This window comes from Loxodonta africana, chromosome 7, assembly GCF_030014295.1.
Source record: "Loxodonta africana isolate mLoxAfr1 chromosome 7, mLoxAfr1.hap2, whole genome shotgun sequence".
NCBI lineage: Eukaryota > Metazoa > Chordata > Mammalia > Proboscidea > Elephantidae > Loxodonta > Loxodonta africana.
The window spans coordinates 13716842-13735884 of NC_087348.1; the positions used below are offsets into that span (position 1 = coordinate 13716842).

The window sequence follows — 19043 nt, forward strand, 5'->3', positions numbered from 1 at the left end:
TCATTTTGACTTGGAACAAACAACCCTCCTGTGGCTTCTTCATAGACTCCTGGATATTAGGCCTTGGTGTGTCCTGGCCTTGAGTGCATCCTGGCCTTGACCTTAATCTTGATCCTTCCTAAAGGGATGGTTGAATCAGCATACTCCATGCAGATTAGAAAGTGTGTGTGGGGGAGGGGTGGAGGGCGACAGCTGCAGATGACAGTCCTTCTCCCGTCATCTGAACAGTTGGAACAAAAGAGAAACAGTTGGAAGTTTGGGGTGAAATAGTTTAGATTTTTTTCCCCCAAGTCAGAGCCAGGGCCAAAGAAGAAACAGGCTTTTAGTAAGTGTGTTTTTTTTTTTTTTGCTGTCAGGAAGTTTCAGGAACAGGCTACTTATTCAGTAACTTGCTTCCTGACCATCATATGGCTTGAAGCCAAAAGCTATGGATCTGAATACACCAGCCATCAGTCATGTCACCTTGTTGATTGATTCATCTCCGGGGGAGTCTTACTGTTCTGTCTCCTCAGAGTCCCCAGGAGAAGAACAGGAGTTGCAGAGGGTGTGATGGGCTGGGGGTGGGGTGGGGGGGGATGGGCTGAGGGGGGGATGGGCAGAGGACAGGAGCTCTACTTGGTGTTAGGACCGTGTATGGAGCCGTGCTGGGGGCCAGGCATCAGACTCTCCAGGCGCGAACTCTTCATCCTTGCAAAAGCCTGTTGTCCAGAAGAAACCGAGGTCTGGAGAGATCAAATAACCTGCCCAAGCTCCCCTGTCAGAGCACAGGGCTGTCACCTTGTAGATCCTGGGCTTCCTCTGTGGATCTTCCCTTTTGTCTCAGGAACTGAGAAGGAGGAGGCCCTGCTGCTAGTGCCCCTGGCCCCCTGTGCTCCAGGGGCTGCAGAGGACTTTATCCTGAGGGCTAGGAAAGCACAGTGTTTATGGTACTAGGACTTGCTGAGGATGGAAACCCTGAGTAGCACAAACATTGACGTACTCAGCTGCTAACAGAAAGGTTGATGGTTCAAGTCCACATAGTGGCACCAGGGAAGAAAGGCCTGACCTGACTACTGTCAAAAAAAAAAAAAAAAAAATCCATTGAAAACCTTGTGAGTACAGTTCTACTTTGACACTGTTGTAGGGTAAAAAAACACAATGTTTAGTAAAACAAAAACAAAGTTTTATTTGGCATACATTCAAAAAGGCAAAAGTTGAGAAGCAGACAAGCACGCTGCCAGAGCCATGTCTGCCCAGTCCCAGGAAGTATTACAGAGTAAGCAAGAATGGGAAAACGGACAAGTGTGCTGCCACAGACGTGTCTGCCCAGAGTCCGAGTCCAACGAAAGTTACAGTCATCAGTAGATATTAACATTACAAGTGGGCAAAAGCACTGAAAGCTCCATGTTTTCACAGATTGGCTAGAAAATGTGATCCTACATTTTGAATCCTCTTTCTTAACAATCATTGGTATGGGTTTCAGTCAGGACAGTCAGGAGGGTCTTCACTGGTCCAACTAATTTTCTTTTCACTAAAAGCTAATAGAAAAAGATAAGAGTAGAAAGGCTTTTGTGTTCTGGCTTATGTGATATTTTCCAAGATTATCTTAGCTATTGTCTTATACCTCAGGGCCCAGTTGGTGTTTCCTTGTAAGCCGTTGTGAGCCGAGCTCCAGCTGGGTCACATTCTCTATGCTCAAGCACAGGGAATAATGGCTCCAGTATTATTTCCTAAATCACACACATGGGCACACCAGGAGTCAGAATTGACTCAGTGGCAACTTTTTTTTTTTTAATTTGTTGAGGATAGTGCTGTGCTGGGTTCTAAACATAATGAAAAACAGAAACACAGAAACAAAAAAAACCCCAAACCATTCCTGTCGAGTCGATTCCAACTCATAGGACCCAAAAGCTACGGCTGTTAACCAAAAGGTCGACAGGTTGAATCCACCAGCTGCTCCTTGGAAACCCTGTGGGGCAGTCCTACTCTCTCCTCTAGGGTTGCTATGAGTTGAAATTGACTCCACGGCAATGGGTAGGACAGTTGAACTGGCCCAAAGGGTTTCTAAGATTGTAATCTTTATAGAAGCAGATTGTCACATCTTTCTCCCGTGGAGCAGCTGGTGGGTTTGAACTGCCGACCTTTTAGGTTAGCAGCCAAGTGCTTAACCACTGTGTTACCGGGGCTCCTTTGAATATCATATAAAAAGACCCTCTCTTCAGGAGTCTAGTTGGAAAGATCTCAGTAAACACGACCGTTTATTCAGTGTGTGCCAGAGCTGGGCCTGTGTTTTGCAGATGTGATTTCATTCTTGCTGTAGACACGGCTGAGGGCCAGTGTGGGCAGTGAAGGGCTAGGCCTGAAGCCAGACCGCCTCAGTTGAAACTCAGGCCCTTCTTTTTTCTTGTTAGAGTGGGCAGTCAGGGAACGCTCTTCCTCTCAGTCTTCTCATCTGCAAAATGAGGAAAGCCCACGCATAAACTGCACCCATCTCTTGTGAGGCTTAAGTCAGTCCTAAATCACTAGAACGGTGCCTGGTACGTCAGGAGCACTCTCTAAAGTTAGCTGCGCTTACTGTTACCATTCGTCTCTTATAGATGGGAAGAGGCTTCGGGAGGGGAGCTGAGCAGTAGGTGGCAAGCCTGGTTGAACCCCCTGCAGAGTCCGCAGGCATCACAGCTGTCAGGGAATGGTGGAGGGGGGCCCTGAGCAGGGGTAGTGTAGGGGTTTGTAAGGTTGGGATTAGCAGAGGCAAAGGGAGCAGTAGTTCTCAAACTCTGTTCTGGGAAGGTGCTTGGGGCCTCCTTGAGGTCAAGGTAGAGACTGAGCTGGGAGGGGAAGGCTTTCCCCTAGAAAGCTGCTCTCTGCATTGGAGTTTGGGGTAAACATTTCATTTGAGAGAAAAAAAAAAATTTGTTGCATACAATAAGTTGAAAAAGCTAAAAAAAAAAAAAAATCAGCAGGAGTGCCAGGCCCATGGGAAAGCTGAGGCTTCCTGTAGTGACCAGTTGGACTGCTGGAGACTGCCCCCTGCTGGAGGGGATGGGTGAGGAGAGGGGAGGAGGGAGCGGGAAGCAGTGCTTTAAAAGTCAGCCTGGAGGGCCTGGTAGGATGGTTGTAAGGAAGAGACCCTTGAGGTGGGAAGACAGCCTGGAGTTTGTGGAAGGGCAGGGATGAATGGATGCATTTAAGGGACTTTGGGACAAATGCATAGAGAAAATTTGGTGATAGGGCATCAGAGTTGAGGGAGACGTACACCCCAGAGATGGCCTGGAGGGTGGGAACCAGAGTGAGGGCAGAAGCTGATAGATGGGAATTGAGGCTAGGGAGAGGATTCTGTTTGGGGGAGAGAAAGGTAGTGAGTGAGGGTTGAGTGGAGATGTTGACAGGGTTGCAGGTGAGAGGTGGAGGTCCCTCAGACTCGGGAGGAATCCCATTATGGGCCAGGTCCTCAAAGGAAGGCCAGTCGCCAGAGCCTTGAGGGATCCTGAGGGGCACATTCCAGCCTCTCAGTCCTGTGCCCTGCTGTGTGGGCTGCCCACAGCCAGCTGGGGGTTTAGCCCCTGGCATGGAGAAACCTGAAGTCTTCTGCCCCTCCTGAGTCCCACCACATCTGGGACAGTAACGGGGGTTCCACTCATCCTTCCTGGGCGGCCTGCCACTGGGCATAGGGGTGTCACATGGAGTTTTTCAGTGGACCCAAGGAGCAGCAGGTTATTGTGTAAATATTTATGCAAAAATTAAGAGTTTCCTTATATTGCGAGATTATATATTCCCCTCACGGCTGTACTTGCGTGCTTCGGAGCTGTTTCAGAAAGCCACACCCTCTACTTCCCTCTGGGACCTGCTCTCTCAGAGTTGACTGTTCTCTGACAGCGCCCTACCTGGGGGCCTGGTGTGGGTGTGGTTGTCAGGCAGCATTCTACAACAGTCAGGTGTGAGGGCGTGTGTGGATTCATTCTGTCTTGGGCCTTGGTGGCTTGATGGTAGAATTCTCGCCCTCTGGGCAGGGGACCCTGTTCAATTCCTGGCCAGTGCCAGTAAGTACCTCAGGCACAGCCACCACCTGACTGTCAGCGGAGGCTTGCATGTTGCCGTGGTGCTGGACAGATTTCAGCGGAGCTTCCAGACTAAGACAGACTAGGAAGAAAGGCCTGGCGAACTACTTCCAAAAAATCAGCACACACATGGGGTTGCCATGAGTTGGTGTCGACTCTGCTACAACTGGTTTTTGTCTTTTTGTTTTGTTTATTCGTAGGAAGTCGGACGACTAAAACAGTCTGATTCCAGTGCACCGCTGGAATCATTCTGGGAAAAGAAAACTGGATCAGGTCAACAAATATTTCCTCATTAGGCAGCAGGATTAGAAGGTTTCTAAGGCAGCTGGACCAGGTGTTTTTGACATGAGAGGTGGGATGGGGTGAGTTCCGTGTAGCCCATGCCGATCCAACTTTAAAGGTTGCTGTAGTAACAACTTCTTACGCTAACTGTAGGTGATGTGGAAAATTTACAAGGAACTGAGGGCTTTTACAGCTCGCCTGGCGGTGTGATTCCAGTCTTGGAATAGTTGGCAAGGAAGTACTGGCTGGTAGCAGTAAGGGGCAGTGAGTGGTTGGAGCCAGTGCGTTCGCTCCCAGGTGCTGGGAACCTGCTGAAGCCGGAACCCGCCTTGCTCAGTCTCACTCCTGGGTTATAATTCAATAAAGCAGTCATTTTGCTTGGTTCAGTGCTGAGCCCCAGGGGTTATAGGAGTGCCCCCTAATCATCAGATTACCCTCCAGGGGAAGAAGAAGAAATGTTTCAATGCTGAGGCATCTGCAAGGTGCTTTCAGAGCTGTTAGCTTGTCTGAGCCATCCAACAACCCCCAAGGTGGAATTATCATCACCCCCGTTTTCCCTATGAAGAAACTGAGGTTAAAGGACCTGATCAAGGTCTCATAGTTAAAGGGCTGTGGAGCCAAAGCACAAATCTGACCCCAGGTTCTGTGCTTTTTCTCTGTGTGTGTGTGTGGGGGTGGGGGGTGGGGGGAGAGGCATTAACTATTTAGGGGTGAGGGGCACCGTGAGCAGTTACTAGGATGAGCATCAGTGCCCTTGCTACTTGGAGCATTTTGCCCTCTGTCTTTACTTCTCTCCCCCCGCTTGAGTTCATCCTGGCAGAGGATCTCTGAGTTATTTGAAACTCTGTTTTTGAGCTAAACAGTCATGGCAAAGATGTCCTCATTGAGCAAGAACCATCAATATGGTGCCTTGCCCCCGGCCCCCCAGCCTTAAGAACAGGTCTGCAAGCTGCCCTGCATTTGAGCTCTTGTCTGCACCCCCGCCCCTACCTGGGGGTGAAGCACAAGTCTTCCTCCTCTGCTTGAGCAATGGCGTGGCCTCTGGCCTGAATCCTCTGGGCTGGAATTGGCCCTTGGGCCTCACTGTCTTCCCTGACATCATGTGCCCTGTGTTCAGGTCATATGCAATCAATTTAGTCAAGATTGGAAGTAATGGAAAGAAGTTGACACCTGGAGATAAAAGTAGCAGGGCCAGAGGGCAGGAGGCCTCGTTCCCTCCTCACCTGGGTCAGGTGGGCCTCAAGAGCCAGGGTCCCACAGGTCCCACACCTGGAGACGCTCCTTCCTTGGTTCTGATCGGTGCTGCCCTCTCCCACCCCCATGCATCTGTACTCACTGCTTTGTATCAAAAGGTGGGGCTCTGGGACTCTTGTGAAATGTCTTTGTCACCTCTCCCTTCTGCCTCCTTCTCTGTGGAATCTGTCTGTCCCCTCCGGGGAAGGTACAAACCACGATGTGTGGGTTTTGATGGCCCACCCAATGTTTTTTGCCACTTTGAATTGGTTGCTGAAGTTTACAAATGGGGCACTTCCCTGGCACCCTCCTTCCTGCAGGTACTTCCCTCAGATGCGTTCCCACCCGGCTGGCTGGCCCTTGACTTGCTTTCCTGGACTTGTAGGTCGCTGGGTATGTGACTGTTGGTGAAGACGGAAGCGACAGAGAAAACCCAACCAAAAAAGTCAAAGAAAGAAAGGAGGGAGGGAAGGAGGGAGAGACAGAGGAAGGAAGGAAAGAAGACCACGAATGCTTTTTTCTTCTCAGGTTGTTAATTGAGGAATTAAAGTGACCTTTTCTTTCTTTGGTGGAGGGACCATGTAGATCAGTTCATGACTTGCGCCTTCCATCTTGTCCCCATTAGATGACTCTGTGGAGACCATCCCGTCACCTTTGAGTTGATGGTAAAAAAAAAAACAAAACCCGTTGCCGTTGAGTTGATTCCAACTCATAGTAACTCTGTAGGACAGAGTAGAACTGCCCCATAGGGTTTTCCAAGGAGTGGCTGGTGGATTTGAACTGCCAACCTTTGGGTTAGCAGCTGGGCTCTTAACTACTGCGCCCCCAGGGCTCCTGAGTTGGTGGTAACGCCCCAGGAAGAGGTGTTGTCTTGATGTACCTGAGTGCCATGCAGCCACCTGCCTCTCCCCTCCCTTCGCCCAGCCACCTCTCCCCCGGTGCCGTCCACTTCCCCGCTCCTGACTCCACTTGTCCCCAGATCTGTTAAGGCCCCGTCACCTTGTATTTGCAATGGTACATTCTGAGGTTTTTTGTTTGTTTTTGAACGCAAACAGTTGCTTGAGAGTTAGGATTGGTTTTTATATTTTAAGGCAGTGTCTGGCACATAGTAAGAACCCCATAAATATTTATTTCCACCACCTGTCTGTCAGTTTGTTGTACTGTGGTGGCTTGCGTATTGCTGTGATGCTGGAAGCTATGCCACCAGTATTTCACATACCAGCAGGGTCATACATGGTGGACAGGTTTGTTTTTTTTTTAATTTTTATTGTGCTTTAAGTGAAAGTTTACAAATCAAGTCAGTCTCTCACATGAAAATTTATATACACCTTGCTACCTACTCCCAATTGCTGTCCCCCTAATGAGACAGCCCACTCCCTCCCTCTACTCTCTCTTTTCGTGTCCATTTCACCAGCTTCTAACCCCCTCTACCCTCTCATCTCCCCTCCAGGGAGGAGATGCCAACATAGTCTCAAGTGTGGTGGACAGGTTTTAGTGGAGCTTCCAGAGTAAGACAAACTAGGAAGACAGACCTGGTGATTTACTTCCAAAAATTAGCCAATGAAAACCTTTTGAATCGTGACAGAGTATTGTTCAATGTATTGCTGGCAGATGAACCTCCTGGGTTGGAAGGTGCCACACGTTAGCGCAACAATGCACTAGAGCACATCAGGACCATGAAGATGGCGCAGGACCTGGCAGCACTGCATTCTGTCATACACAAGGTCGCACGTGTTGGAGCCGCCTTGACAGCAGCTAACAACAACAATAAATAATCTGTTTACACCCCTTTCCTCCCAGTTTGGAGCCCTGGTGGTACAGTGGTCAAGTGTTTGGCTGCTAACCAAAAGGTCGGCAGTTCGAATCCACCAGCCGCTCCTCCCAGTGTGTCCTTCCTCCTTTTAATTGGGGCCTTGCAAGTTCTTGGCACATAATAATTGTTCAGGAAATGTTTCTTCAGTGAAGAAATGAATGATGGTGTGAATAAATGGAAGAAGGCAGGGTTCTCACACCCCATTGTCTTGTATACTTGTCCACGTGCCCACTGGCTTGCTCTCTCCCTCGCTTCCTCTGTCACTTTTTCAAAGAGCTCTGTGTGCCAGAGCCTGTGCTGGGCGCTGGGAACACAAAGATGAGTAAGACCTTCTTGCCTTATCTCTTCAAGTGGTTTCTCTCATCTCATCTTCAAACTCTTCTCTCTTTGCCCCTCTCCTCCAGCAGCAAACTTCAGACACCACTGGAGAAGTAGCCAGCATCCTCCTGGGTACTTTGTCAGTGGGCGGGGGTCCCTGTCAGGGCACTGTGCCAAGGGGTTGGGGGATTAGCCTTGTCAGACCTTCCAGAAACAGAAGCCTGTGGACTCTGGGTCCTGGATCACTTCTCTGCATTGTGGCCTCCCTGGTGGTTTGGATTTTCCACTGTGTGGATGACTGGGAGTCAGAACATGGCCAGCGGTGGGTGCCCAGGCTCAGGGGCACCTTCCCCAGTGGCAGCTCTTTGGGCGTTGGGCAAGATGTCCTGTCCTCAGAGAAGTGCTTCCTGCTTCAGCCTCACTGGGTGGCGCTTAGCATAAGGGGGAACCTCTGTGGCTGCTGGAAGGCAGGCACCTCCCAGAGGCGGGCGGTGCTGTGGTATATCACACAAGATGGCACTTGCCTGCCCGCCTGAGATGCTGTCAGAGGGTGGGGATGTAAGCCACCTGCCTCCACAGCCAGGACCGAGGAGGAGCCGGAGTCTTCAGCCTGCACGCGTCGGCTGGTAATCTCTGCATCTGGATGGCTTCATGACTGAACTCTGGCATCATCACCCCCTGGGCCGAGCAAACTGGGCAAAGGTGTTCATGAAATTCAAACCCCAGAAGAGGGCAAGGACTTGGGCCTCTGGTGGTTTGACCCCAACGAGCTTATAGAAACTTTGGGAAATCCCCTTCCTGCATCTTTCTGGGCTTCTCAAATTTCATCCCTGAAGTAGGATTAATTAAGCCCTGTGCTTCCTTTACTTACTAGGGTGATTCTGTTAGTTAATAGGAGGGTTTGCAGAGGGCTTTGATATTAGAAGAAAGGAGCCATGTGACCATAAGGGATTGTGTACTCATTTTACAGGTAAGGAAAATTGAGTCCCTAAAGAGAACGTTTGGCCTCCCGCTGTTGGGCAAAGTTGACAGTGGGTTTCTGAGCTTGCCTTGTGCTGGAAAAATGGGGACATGTGGCTCTCCGGGTGCCAGCAGTGCCTTGTGAAGCCATGTGGAGGCCAGCGAGAAGCGGGGCAGCTAGGTGGATGGCATCTTGTGGAGGGAGCGTCACGCCAGGGTTGGGGATCCTGGGTGTGACGTCCCCCTTTTGTCACCACAGGCAAGCTGCTTGACCACTTTGCCTTAGTTTTACCGCTTGGGAAATGGGCATGGTAGAATCAAGAAGGATGTTGAATTAGGAACCAGAGGAGGTGGAGTTAGGAGAATAAGTGCTGCAGCCCACCTCTCACTGTGGCCAATACATTTCAACCGAAAACTCGCTCTACCCAAACAGGCCCATTGCCGCTGAGTTCAGACCGACCTTGAGAGATCGTCTAGTGGGGCTTGACCCATCTATAAAATGAAGGTGTCTTACACCTGAAGCTCTTGAGGCAGTTAAAATGTGCATGACTTATTTTGAAGTCTGCAGGGAGGGACCGAGATGCTTCTCTTCTGAATTTGTGGGAGGAGTGGCAGAGGCAATCCTTAGAGGAGCCGGGAGACCCGCCTACTCACTGTCTCTTGATCTTTAGGACTCAAGAAGGGTCTAGTGAGTAACAGGCCTCTTAGGGAGGCTGGGCTGTGTCCTCACTACCTCCAGTCTGAAGACGTTCCCCATGAGCTCATTGCTGTTTGTTTCCAGAACTTTCCATGTCATTCAGTATAACCCAGGGGCTTGTAAACTCAAATGCCCACACTGGGTGGAGACGGAGTTTGCTGGAGGCCCTGGCTGCTCACTCCAGCTCATTGGGCCTGGTGGCAGTGAGGCCCCTGTGTCACTAGATCTTCCCCTGTTCTGAGCGAGTGTGATGCCTGAATATTTCTGTGAAAGTTCCCATCTTCTAAATGGTGGCTACTGGCTCCACCTTTGTGGGTGGGCTGGGACTGAGACTTATGAGTATAATATGTTGTTAGCTTCCTCGAGTTGGCCCCTGACTTAGGGTGACCCCATGCACAATGGGATCGAACTGTTGTGATCCATAGGGTTTTCGCTGGCTGATTTTTTGGCAGTAGATCACCAGGCTTTGCTTCCTCATCTGCCTTAGTCTGGAAGCTCCGCTGAAACTTGTTCAGCATTATAGCAACGTGAAAGCCTCCACTGACAGATGGGTGGTGGCTGCATACGAGGTGCCTTGGTCGGGAATCCAACCGAAGTCTCCTGCGTGGAAGTGGAGGATTCTGCCATCGAACCACCGCTGCCCCCGGGAGTGTGAAATGCGTACGGCTAATGGCTGGAACAGTGTTGTGTAGTCAGGGCCTGCCGGATCACCCTTCTAAGGGTTGTCTGAGAGCTGGAGGTCAGAGGTCTCAGCTGGAGAATCAGCCCATAACCAGCTGGCCTTGTTCTTAGGTCCTCCTGACTGAACCCTTGAGACTCCAGAACCTGCAGGTGAGGAGGCCATGAGGAATTCCTAAGTTCCGCAGCTCTGGCCCTGAGGACACGAGTGAAAATGATACCTGGGACAACCATTGAGCCCTGGACCAGGGCGCAGAGAGCCACCAGCACAGAAGGGCTGCCGTGGGTCAGGGAGTGGGGGCTGGAGAATTTGGTAAAGACAAGAATGGTTCTTACCTTAATGAGTGTCTGAGGATTGGGTTTGTTTTCGTTTTGTGTCTTTGCTCTCCCAGAGCCTGAGCACCTTGGTAAAGGGAGGTGGGTTGGAAGGAGAGTGTAGGGTATGGTCTAGGCACCCAGACGCCGGATCCCGGTTATGTAGAACTGGCTAGTACTGGTGACTGCTGGTGCCAGGAGCCCCGGCCTGGGATGCTGGGAGGAGAGGGCAGTCATCAGTGGAAGCCGTGAGTGTGACCATGCAGAGTCAGAACCTGGTTCTAGGGGCCGGGTTCTGAGGAGCCTGGTGCCCGGGAGAGGGCAGTCTAAGTAGGGGAGGTGTGTGTGTCACGCATTGCCAACTTTGGGGTGAATTCTCGCTGCCTACAAAGCACTGCGATTACTCAGACCACCAGGTAGATGGTACAGGGATTTTTGCCACAGGGAGTTCAAGGCAGTCCCACACAACCAGGTGTGGGATTTAGATTCCAGAGAAAGATTATCAAAGAGAAAAGTCTTTGGAGACGTCAGTCATGCTTAGGAGTGAATAGGGGTCCTGAGATCCAGAAGTTTGAGATCAGCTGCTCCAGGCTGTACTGTCTTGTATGTAGCATCTAGCGTGGAACTCAGGGGTCCACTGGCCTGGGGAATCGCGGCTCTGCTTGGGGCTCTCCTGATGCAGGTGTTTGAGCGCCAGTCCTGAGCCTGCTAGGAGCTTTTGCAGATGGAACAGCTGCAAATTTGTGTGTGCCTGGCCAGTTGCCCACAGCTGAAGGCTCTGTCTCGGCTCAGGAGTATCGGCTGCGCTCAGCCCCGACTGCAGGGGCGGACACCCTGTTCTGTGGTGGGCCCCTCCCTGAGCGGAGCCATCTGGGTTCTAGAGGCCTTAGTGATAGTCAGCAGCACTTGCTGAGCACCTTCTCTGGGCCAGGCCTGGCGCTAAGCCAGCGGAGTCCCTGGGTGGTGCAAATGGTTAACACGCTGGACTGCTAACTGAAAGGTTGGTGGTTCGAGTCTACCCAGAGCTGTCTTGGAAGAAAGGCTTGGCGATAAATCAGCCATTGAAAACCCTTTGGAGCACAGTCCTACTCTGATGCGCATGGGGTTGCCATGAGTGGGAGTGGCTTTTTGCCTGCATTATCTTGTTGAACGCTCACACCCACCCTGTGAGGGAGGTGCTATGGTTATACCCGTTTTACAGATGAAGAGCCCAGGGCCTCGGGGAGCTTCAGTAACTTGTGGGAAGTCGCCCAGCCGGTTAGTGGCAGGGTGGGACTCAGATTCACTTGTGTGAGGTCGCCCAGCTGGTTAGTGGCAGGAACCTGCAGGGTGTTGCTCTCCTTGTCCTGCACATCTTGCTTGTCCTGCTGGAGCTGACTGGTTTGCAGTGAGACATCAAACAAAACAAAACAAAACAAAATTTTGTTGCCGTTGAGTTGATCCCAACTTCGAGTGACCCCATGTGATGCAGTAGAAGTGCTCCATAGGACTTTTTTTGCCTGTCATTTTTATGGAAGTGGATCACCTTTCTTCTGCAGTGCCACTGGGTGAGTTTGAATTGCCAACCTTTAGGTTAGTACTTGAGTGCAAACCATTTGTGCCACCCGGGGACTGCAGTGATAGTAGGGGGCCTAGAACAGCACTTTTTAACTAGGACTGAAGAGAGAGAGAGGTTCTTGCTTGTTGCTTTACCCCCTCTTCTCCCGTCCCCGAGTTCTCCTCCACCTGCCATTCCCCAACCCCAGCGTTTAGACCAAGAGCATTTGGAAGAACAGAGTGAGTGAGGTGTGGACAGAGTGTAGGTCTGAATTTCGGCTCTGCCGTTTGCTGGCTGTGACTTACCTGACTCCTCAGAGGCCCCCTCTGGAAATGGGGCCATTCGGCCTGGGGCAGCGTTTGTAAAGCTCACGTTGCAGGGCTCAGGATCCGGTGGCCTCCTCATCTCTTGACCAGCAGAGCAGACCCCTCAGGATCTGGCCCTGGACTAGCTGCATCTCAGGAGAGACTCTGGGTTTCTGGCCCCACCCTGGCCTGTCACCACAGAGCTCTGTGTGGGGCTGGGGCACCTGCATTTTCAGACTTTCCTCGGTATTCAAGTGTACACTGAAGCAGGAGGTTCCATTCCCGGGGAGGGACTGAGGCTATATTCAACCCATAAATAGCAGCGATGACTGGGTGGCGCTTTATCAATAGGGTGACCGTGTGGGTTGTCGCCAGACCAGGACACTTTTGAGCATGAAGGGTGCACTATTATAACTATACCGGGGCACAAGGAGTGAACCAGGACTGTCCTGAAAAACAGGAGCATGTGGTCAAGGTTCGTCAGTTTCTCCTTCCATCTTCCTGGTGACCCCAGGAGATGCCATTCCTCTACTGGTACAGATGGGGAAACCGAGGCCCGGAGAAGGCTGCTTCTGCCCCCACAGCTATGAGCCTGGTCCTTGGTTCATGCCTCTCTCTGGGCACAGCCACCACCATTGGCTTGCTGCAGCCAGGCGCCAGTGCAGGAGGGTCTTGGGGCCTTGAATCCTGTAGTGTTGGAACCTTCGAAGCTAACAAAACCTTTGCAATCAGGAAGAAGCAACATTAAAGTTACATAATGCAAAGCTGGGGAAGACAGAAGGGAGAAAATAGAAGCTAGACAAAGATGGAGGATCCTGTTAGCAGAAGGGAAGTGGTGCTGGGCGTGTTTGTCCTCTTCTCAGTCCCTCGGGTGTACCTCCCTCCTGGGGCCTGACTGTGACCTGGCTGTCACACAGACGATTGATGTCCCTCAGGGCTGAGTGACAGGCTCTCTTGTCAAAGCAGATGTCCCATTTGGGCCGGTCGATTTCTTTCCTCCTGATTGTCTGAGAGGCCAATTGGGTGATTTTTTTTTTCCTGCTATGATGAGGACATGCATGTGACAGGCCATGTTTGTGGCATGTGGTGAGGACTGCCATTGAAGAGGCTGTGGAGGGACATCTGAGGCTGTGGGCACGCTTACTATAACAAGCAGTGACACTGGTGCTGGTACTGGAAGCAGGGAGCCCGCTGGGGCGTGAAGGTCGCTGATATTTCTACTCAGACAGAAATAGATGCTGCCTGAGGGCGTGGTGGCTTCCGAGCTCACAGGCAGCCTTGGGCCACATTTGGTCTCTGTCACTGGCTGCCTGGATCTGTTTATCCTCTGCCTTTTCCTGTCTGCTCCTTGGGGAGCTTCACCCACCACCACAAGGGACCGCAGTTTCGCTTCTTGGGCTGCTGAGAGCTTTCACATATCGGGTCGTCCACGGTTTGGGTGGGTGGGGAGGCTCCTAGGTCCCCCCAGGGAAGGGGGTGGGCAAAGCAACAGGACCCTGCCTTTCTGCAGCCTCCCTGAGGAGCGGTCTCATGGTAGGGAAACTGCAGCTTGTGTTTGTCCCTTCCCTGTGAGTAGCCCTGTCCTCATATGACTGCCTTCTGTGTCCACAGGAAAGATGGAGACACTGAAAGACAAGACCTTGGAGGAGCTGGAGCAAATGCAGAATGACCCGGAGGCCATTGACCGGCTGGCCTTGGAATCCCCCGAGGTAGAGGGACCCAGAAAAGGCCAGCAGATGGGACCGAGGCCTTTTATAAGGACGCTTACTTTTTAGGTGTTTGGGACAAATTGACCTCCCTTCTCTGTGCCCTCACCCTGGTTTGGACCCTGGGCTGTCCAGGCCTTGGACCTATGCAGGGGACTCAGGGTCCCCATGGTTCAGGCTTCTAGAGCCTCCAGGGACCCGCCCAAGGAGCCCCCCTACCATTGCTCCAGCCTGACTCTGGAGACAGCTCCCTCAAGCACTGGGGCTGTTTGGTACCTACTTTTCCCTAAGGACTGTGTGTGGCCCCATGTCACCCGTGATTCTAGGACTTCACGGAGCCGTTCCTGGATAGGACGTAGGCTCATCTCCTGTTGACATGTTTCCGTTGGTACTTGGCACCTCATCCTCTCAGCTCCTTATCACAGAGTCCTCGTGGGAATAGAGGGCCCTTCTGTCTGTATGGAGCTTTGCACTTTATCTCCTGGGACCCCGTGACTCCCCCGCAGGTAGGAGAGGTCAGGTGATTGCTGTGGCCACATAGCTGGAAGTGTCCGCTGTCACCTGGAGTGGCTGCTGCCTGTCCAGGGCCCCTTACATCAGGGAGACACCTGCACAGCCAGTTCCCAGCTCCTGTGATTATCATTTGGAATGCGTCTCCCCGCTCCCCTCCATGGATGAATGGGTGTGGTATGTTCTGTGAATCCATAGTATGTTAAAAAGCGAAGCAAAATCCCGAAGTTCCTCCATCCAGCTTCCCCCACCTCTCTTGTAAGGAGGAGCACCCCTCTCTGTAAGGGGAGCACAGTGTGCCTGTGGTTGCTTGCCCTGTCCATGGGCTTGAGTGCCTGTGCACTCTCTGCCCCTCATTGCCCTCTGCCCCTCGCCGCCCCTCTGCCCAGTGAGCCGTCTTTGCTGGGCTTGGAGGTGACGAGTCCTGCACTGAAGAGACGCCCTGGCGGAGAGCTGTATGAGGAGAGCGAGGGGCTCCGTGGGGAGCGCCCCCCCGCCCTAAGGCTTCACCTCCAAGCACTCTCACTGGCCTCAAAGCAGAGCTTGTCTTGGTTAAGCCCCAGGGCGGATCCAAAAGGTGAATTGGGCTGTGGGCTCTGCCAGGTCTTGCTCTTAGCGAGCACAGTGCCGGGCACGGTGTAGGTCTTCCTCCTTTCACCTCCCACTCATTTGTCACATCGTGACTGCAGGGTGTGTCTCGAATCTGCTGAGAGCCCCATGTCCAGGAATCCCAAGGCCTGCTTCAAAGTGCATGGGACGTCTTAGAAGCAAGCCTTTATGTAACTGCGAAGAGCTGACTTCCAAGCTGAGCAGGCCATTAAAATCCTTGACAAAACGCTGACTGAAGGAAGATGTAGCAGGAACCATCTTGTGGTGTGCAGCCATGCCTGACCGATCAATCTGAATGCTCTGAGAGAGAAAATAGTCATGTGGATCAAAGGGCAACAAAGTAGGGCAAGCTCCTTAGACTCTCACTGAACCTTTGGGTACGTTCCCTCTCATGGGCGGTGGAGACGAACTGAGGCACTGGGGGACTGGAGAAGAGGTGGCGCTGGCTTGGTTGGGAGTGGACTCAGCTTGGAGAATGGAGTCAGTGGGGCTCTTTCTCTGTGTAGCAGAGTATAAATGGGGGGGGGGGGCAGGATGACCAGCTGTTTTGGGCTGGGTGCTGGGCCTGGTCTTGGTCTTGTTGGCTTCTTATAAATGAGAGGTAAAGGGCTTTAATGGCCACTCCCATGGGAAACTTTGGGGAGGCCATGGGGAGATAAAAACCTTGGTGGCGTAGTGGTTAAGAGCTACAGGTGCTAACCAAAAGTTCAACAGTTGGAATCCACCAGGCACTCCTTGGGAACTGTATGGGGCAGTTCTGCTCTGTCCTGTAGGGTTGCCATGAGTCAGAATCGACTCGACCACAGTGGGTTTTATGGGGAATTGGGCAGAAGTGGGTAGGATGAGTTCTAGGGGAAAATGACATAGCGTAGTTACTGGTTAAGACTCTGGGCAAAGGCAGTGGGTATATTTGAGGGCCAGATGATCTGTGCGCCCCTCAAAGGCAGCTGGGCAGGGGACTCTCAGGCTCCCCACCCTGCATTGGCCGCGTGGGTAGAGCAAAGCTTCCTTGGCTAATAAGAATTGGGCTGAAAATCGCCAATGTTGATGTCCCCGAGACAGTGTGCTTGCTGAGTGGCCACAGCGGAGTTTTGTGGAAGCAGACAAAAAGCCCAGATGTAGGGAGCCGGCTCTGCACTGGGCAGACCTGGGAGGCTGTGCCTGAGCTCTATGATCCCTGAGACCCTGGCCCTGTGTCTGGTGGAGGCCTGGGTTGGTCCCAGTACAAGCTGGCCGTGATGGAGAAGCTACCTGGTGCAGAGCCACCAGCTCGCACGTGGAAGCTGGCCTTGCTGAGCTGCACCCTGAGCCCTGTTGCAGCCTGTGTCCTCTGCATTGGTGCCACCATGGTACTGTCAGTGTCTGGTCCCTACTGTCTCAGGGGTGGCAGCTGGGACCCTCCAGCCCTTTCCTTAACAGAGAGGACTCCCCAGCAAACGGCCAGGCTGCCGGTCCTCGCATGGCTGGGAAGCGTTTCAGTAGCTGCTGCTGCACCAGCTGGTGGCAACAAAGATCCCAGCAGAGGGGACAGAGTGTCGCGTGGCTTGGTGAAGTGTTTTAGCAGGGCACATCCAAGGCACAAAGGTTGTCACCTCCTGTGTTGGTGGACTCTTCTGCTGGCCCTTGTGCCTGTGGGGAATCACCAGCAGCTCTTGGTGGCCACTCTTAGCTCATCTGCACAGCCCCTCTGCAGGATACACCCGTGGCCTCAGTGCCAGGTGCAGGTCCCTTCTGAATCAGGGACCACAGTCTGCTCCAGGGTCCTGGTGCTCTCACCCCTCAGAGTAACTTGATTTGGGGGCCTCATTGGGTGTCTGGCCTGTGGGTCTGACCTGGGCCACCGTAGTCCACCTCAGTCTAGGTCTCTTGACCCTGAAGCCTGGGGATAAGTGGCTGGGACTTCTGGTCCTTTCCCTCCTAGAAGCTCTAGTTTTCTCACATAAATTAGTCCACCCCTCCCTGAGCTCTGCACAGCCCGTGGGGGGCCTGGCACTTGCTCATCACTGACTGTGGGCAAGGTTTTCACCTTGAGTGTCAGTTTCCCCCGGGGACAGTGGTGTCCTCCTCATAGGCCGTGGAAGGGGTAAGTGAATGAGGGCCTGGGACAGAGTGCTCTGCTCAAGACTGCAACCCAGGTCTGTCTGACAGGAGCAGAGGCTGAGTGAGTGTTGCCTTGGTTCCAGGTTTCCGGTGAGCAGTTAGTCCCAGAAGCCCCTGGTCCAGCCCACGGGGAGGTTAGTGGTGGTGGTTTTTGTTCTTACGGCTGGGTGTCCTCCTTTCTAGGTCCAGGACCTGCAGCTGGAACGGGAGATGGCACTGGCCACGAACCGGAGCCTGGCCGAGCAGAACCTGGAGTTCCAGGCTCCCCTGGAGATCAGCCGCTCAAACCTGTCGGACAAGTACCAGGAGCTCCGGAGGCTCGTGGAGCGGTGCCAGGAGCAGAAGGCAAAGCTGGGTAGGAATGGCGGCCCTGAGGGTGTGCTCTGAGGTGCCCTGGCCAAGGTTGGAATGGGGAGAGCTGCCGGAATAGCATGTGAGATAGGACCTCCCCACTCCCCACCCAGGGCAGGGCATTTATTGAGGGTGCTGTGCTCCCAGCCCTGTGCTGAGTGTTTTACACACATGTGCTCACGACAGCCGTGTGTGGGTATGTCCCATTGTTACGCTCCTTTTATAGATGAGAGAAACAAGGCTCAGAGATTCAAGGACTTGCCCAAGGTGACACAGCTAGAAGTAGGTGCAGCTGGGATTTGAATCCAGAGCCTACACTCCCTTAGACAGCTCGGCTTCCACACCTTACAGAGCCGGCCTGGGTGCTCTGCATCCTGGGACCTGGCATCTGTGAACTGGGGGGACCGTCCTGGTCTTGGCAGGGAGGGGGCTTGACCAGTAAATTTTCCGGTGATGCAGAGCAGGATCGGGATGGGGTAGGTTGGGCTCTGATACCTGAGTCTTCTCCGTTTCCGGGGCTGGGTGGGGGAGATGGTTAGCCAGGGTCTGGGCTGGGTGGGGGAGATGGTTAGCCACGGTGCAGGCTGAGCCAGGGAGATGGTTAGCCAGGGTCTGGGCTGGGCAGGGGAGATGGTTAGCCAGGATCTGGGCTGGGTAGGGGAAATGGTTAGCCAGGGTACAGGCTGAGCCAGGGAGATGGTTAGCCAGGGTCTGGGCTGGGCGGGGGAGATGGTTAGCCAGGGTCTGGGCTGGGCGGGGGAGATGGTTAGCCAGGGTCTGGGCTGGGTGGGGGAGATGGTTAGCCAAGGTGCAGGCTGAACCAGAGAGATGGTAGCCAGGGTCCAGGCTTGGCTGGCCAGGCTCTTTGCGCAGGAGGGTGATCTCAGGGAGCTGGGCCGAAAGGGCCCACCGGGCCCACCTGAAGGGGCTCTTCAGTAGACCCCAGGCCTGGGCCTTCATGCACCCAGAGGACATTCTGAGCCTTCTCTGGAATCTCAGCTGTCACCACTGCGAATTGGGGTACACTTTTGAAATGTCAACATTTCTGCCCTCCCTACCAGAGAAATTTTCATCGACACTGCAGCCAGAAACCCTGTTAGGGCTTCTACAAGTTGAAGGCATGAAGATTGAAGAAGAGTCTGAGGTGAGACGGAGAGTTGATACCCCTTCTTCCTTAAATGGGTGTCAGCCACTGGTGCACCCAGGGTATGTAAACTGTGAGTCAAAGGAGCTTTTAGGAGGTAGCGAAGATGAATGAGGCCTTCAGAATGAGGCCTATGCAAGTAACAGAAACAGGATGGAAGGGCCAGGCAGCAGGAGCTCCCGGGGGTAGAGAGACCAGGCCCCCAGCCTCTCCTTTCCCAGGCTGTCTGGCCTCTCTGCTCTGCTTTCCTCGGGCGTCCTTCTGTCTCTGTGGGCAGACTGGCTTTCTCTGGTTTTCGAGCCCTGGGAGGAAGACACTCCCAGGCCCTCCCAGGCCGTGCGCTGTGTCCTAGCGACCGCAAGGCTAGCCCTCATTCAGTACATACGTGCAGTGTCCACTCTGGGCCTGGCCCAGAGCCAGGGGTAGGGATAGAGTGGTGACCCTGAGA

The 19043-nt window shown here is 53.0% G+C and overlaps 1 protein-coding gene across 6 annotated transcripts in view; it reads left to right on the forward strand.

Moving 5' to 3' along the window:
• The window catches only part of VPS37C (VPS37C subunit of ESCRT-I), a 29030-nt gene that overhangs the window by 7011 nt on the left and 2976 nt on the right, over positions 1 to 19043 (forward strand). For 3 of the 6 annotated variants that reach the window (XM_064287988.1, XM_064287986.1, XM_064287989.1), the window contains exons 2-4: positions 13787 to 13884; positions 17284 to 17455; positions 18513 to 18595. In XM_064287988.1, coding sequence (XP_064144058.1) covers positions 13792 to 13884; positions 17284 to 17455; positions 18513 to 18595 — 348 coding nt within the window. In that variant the 5' untranslated portion in view covers positions 13787 to 13791. Of the gene's footprint in view, positions 1 to 8663; positions 11881 to 13786; positions 13951 to 17283; positions 17456 to 18512; positions 18596 to 19043 lie in introns of those variants that run through there. The other 3 variants (XM_064287987.1, XM_064287991.1, XM_064287990.1) reach the window with 3 other exon arrangements.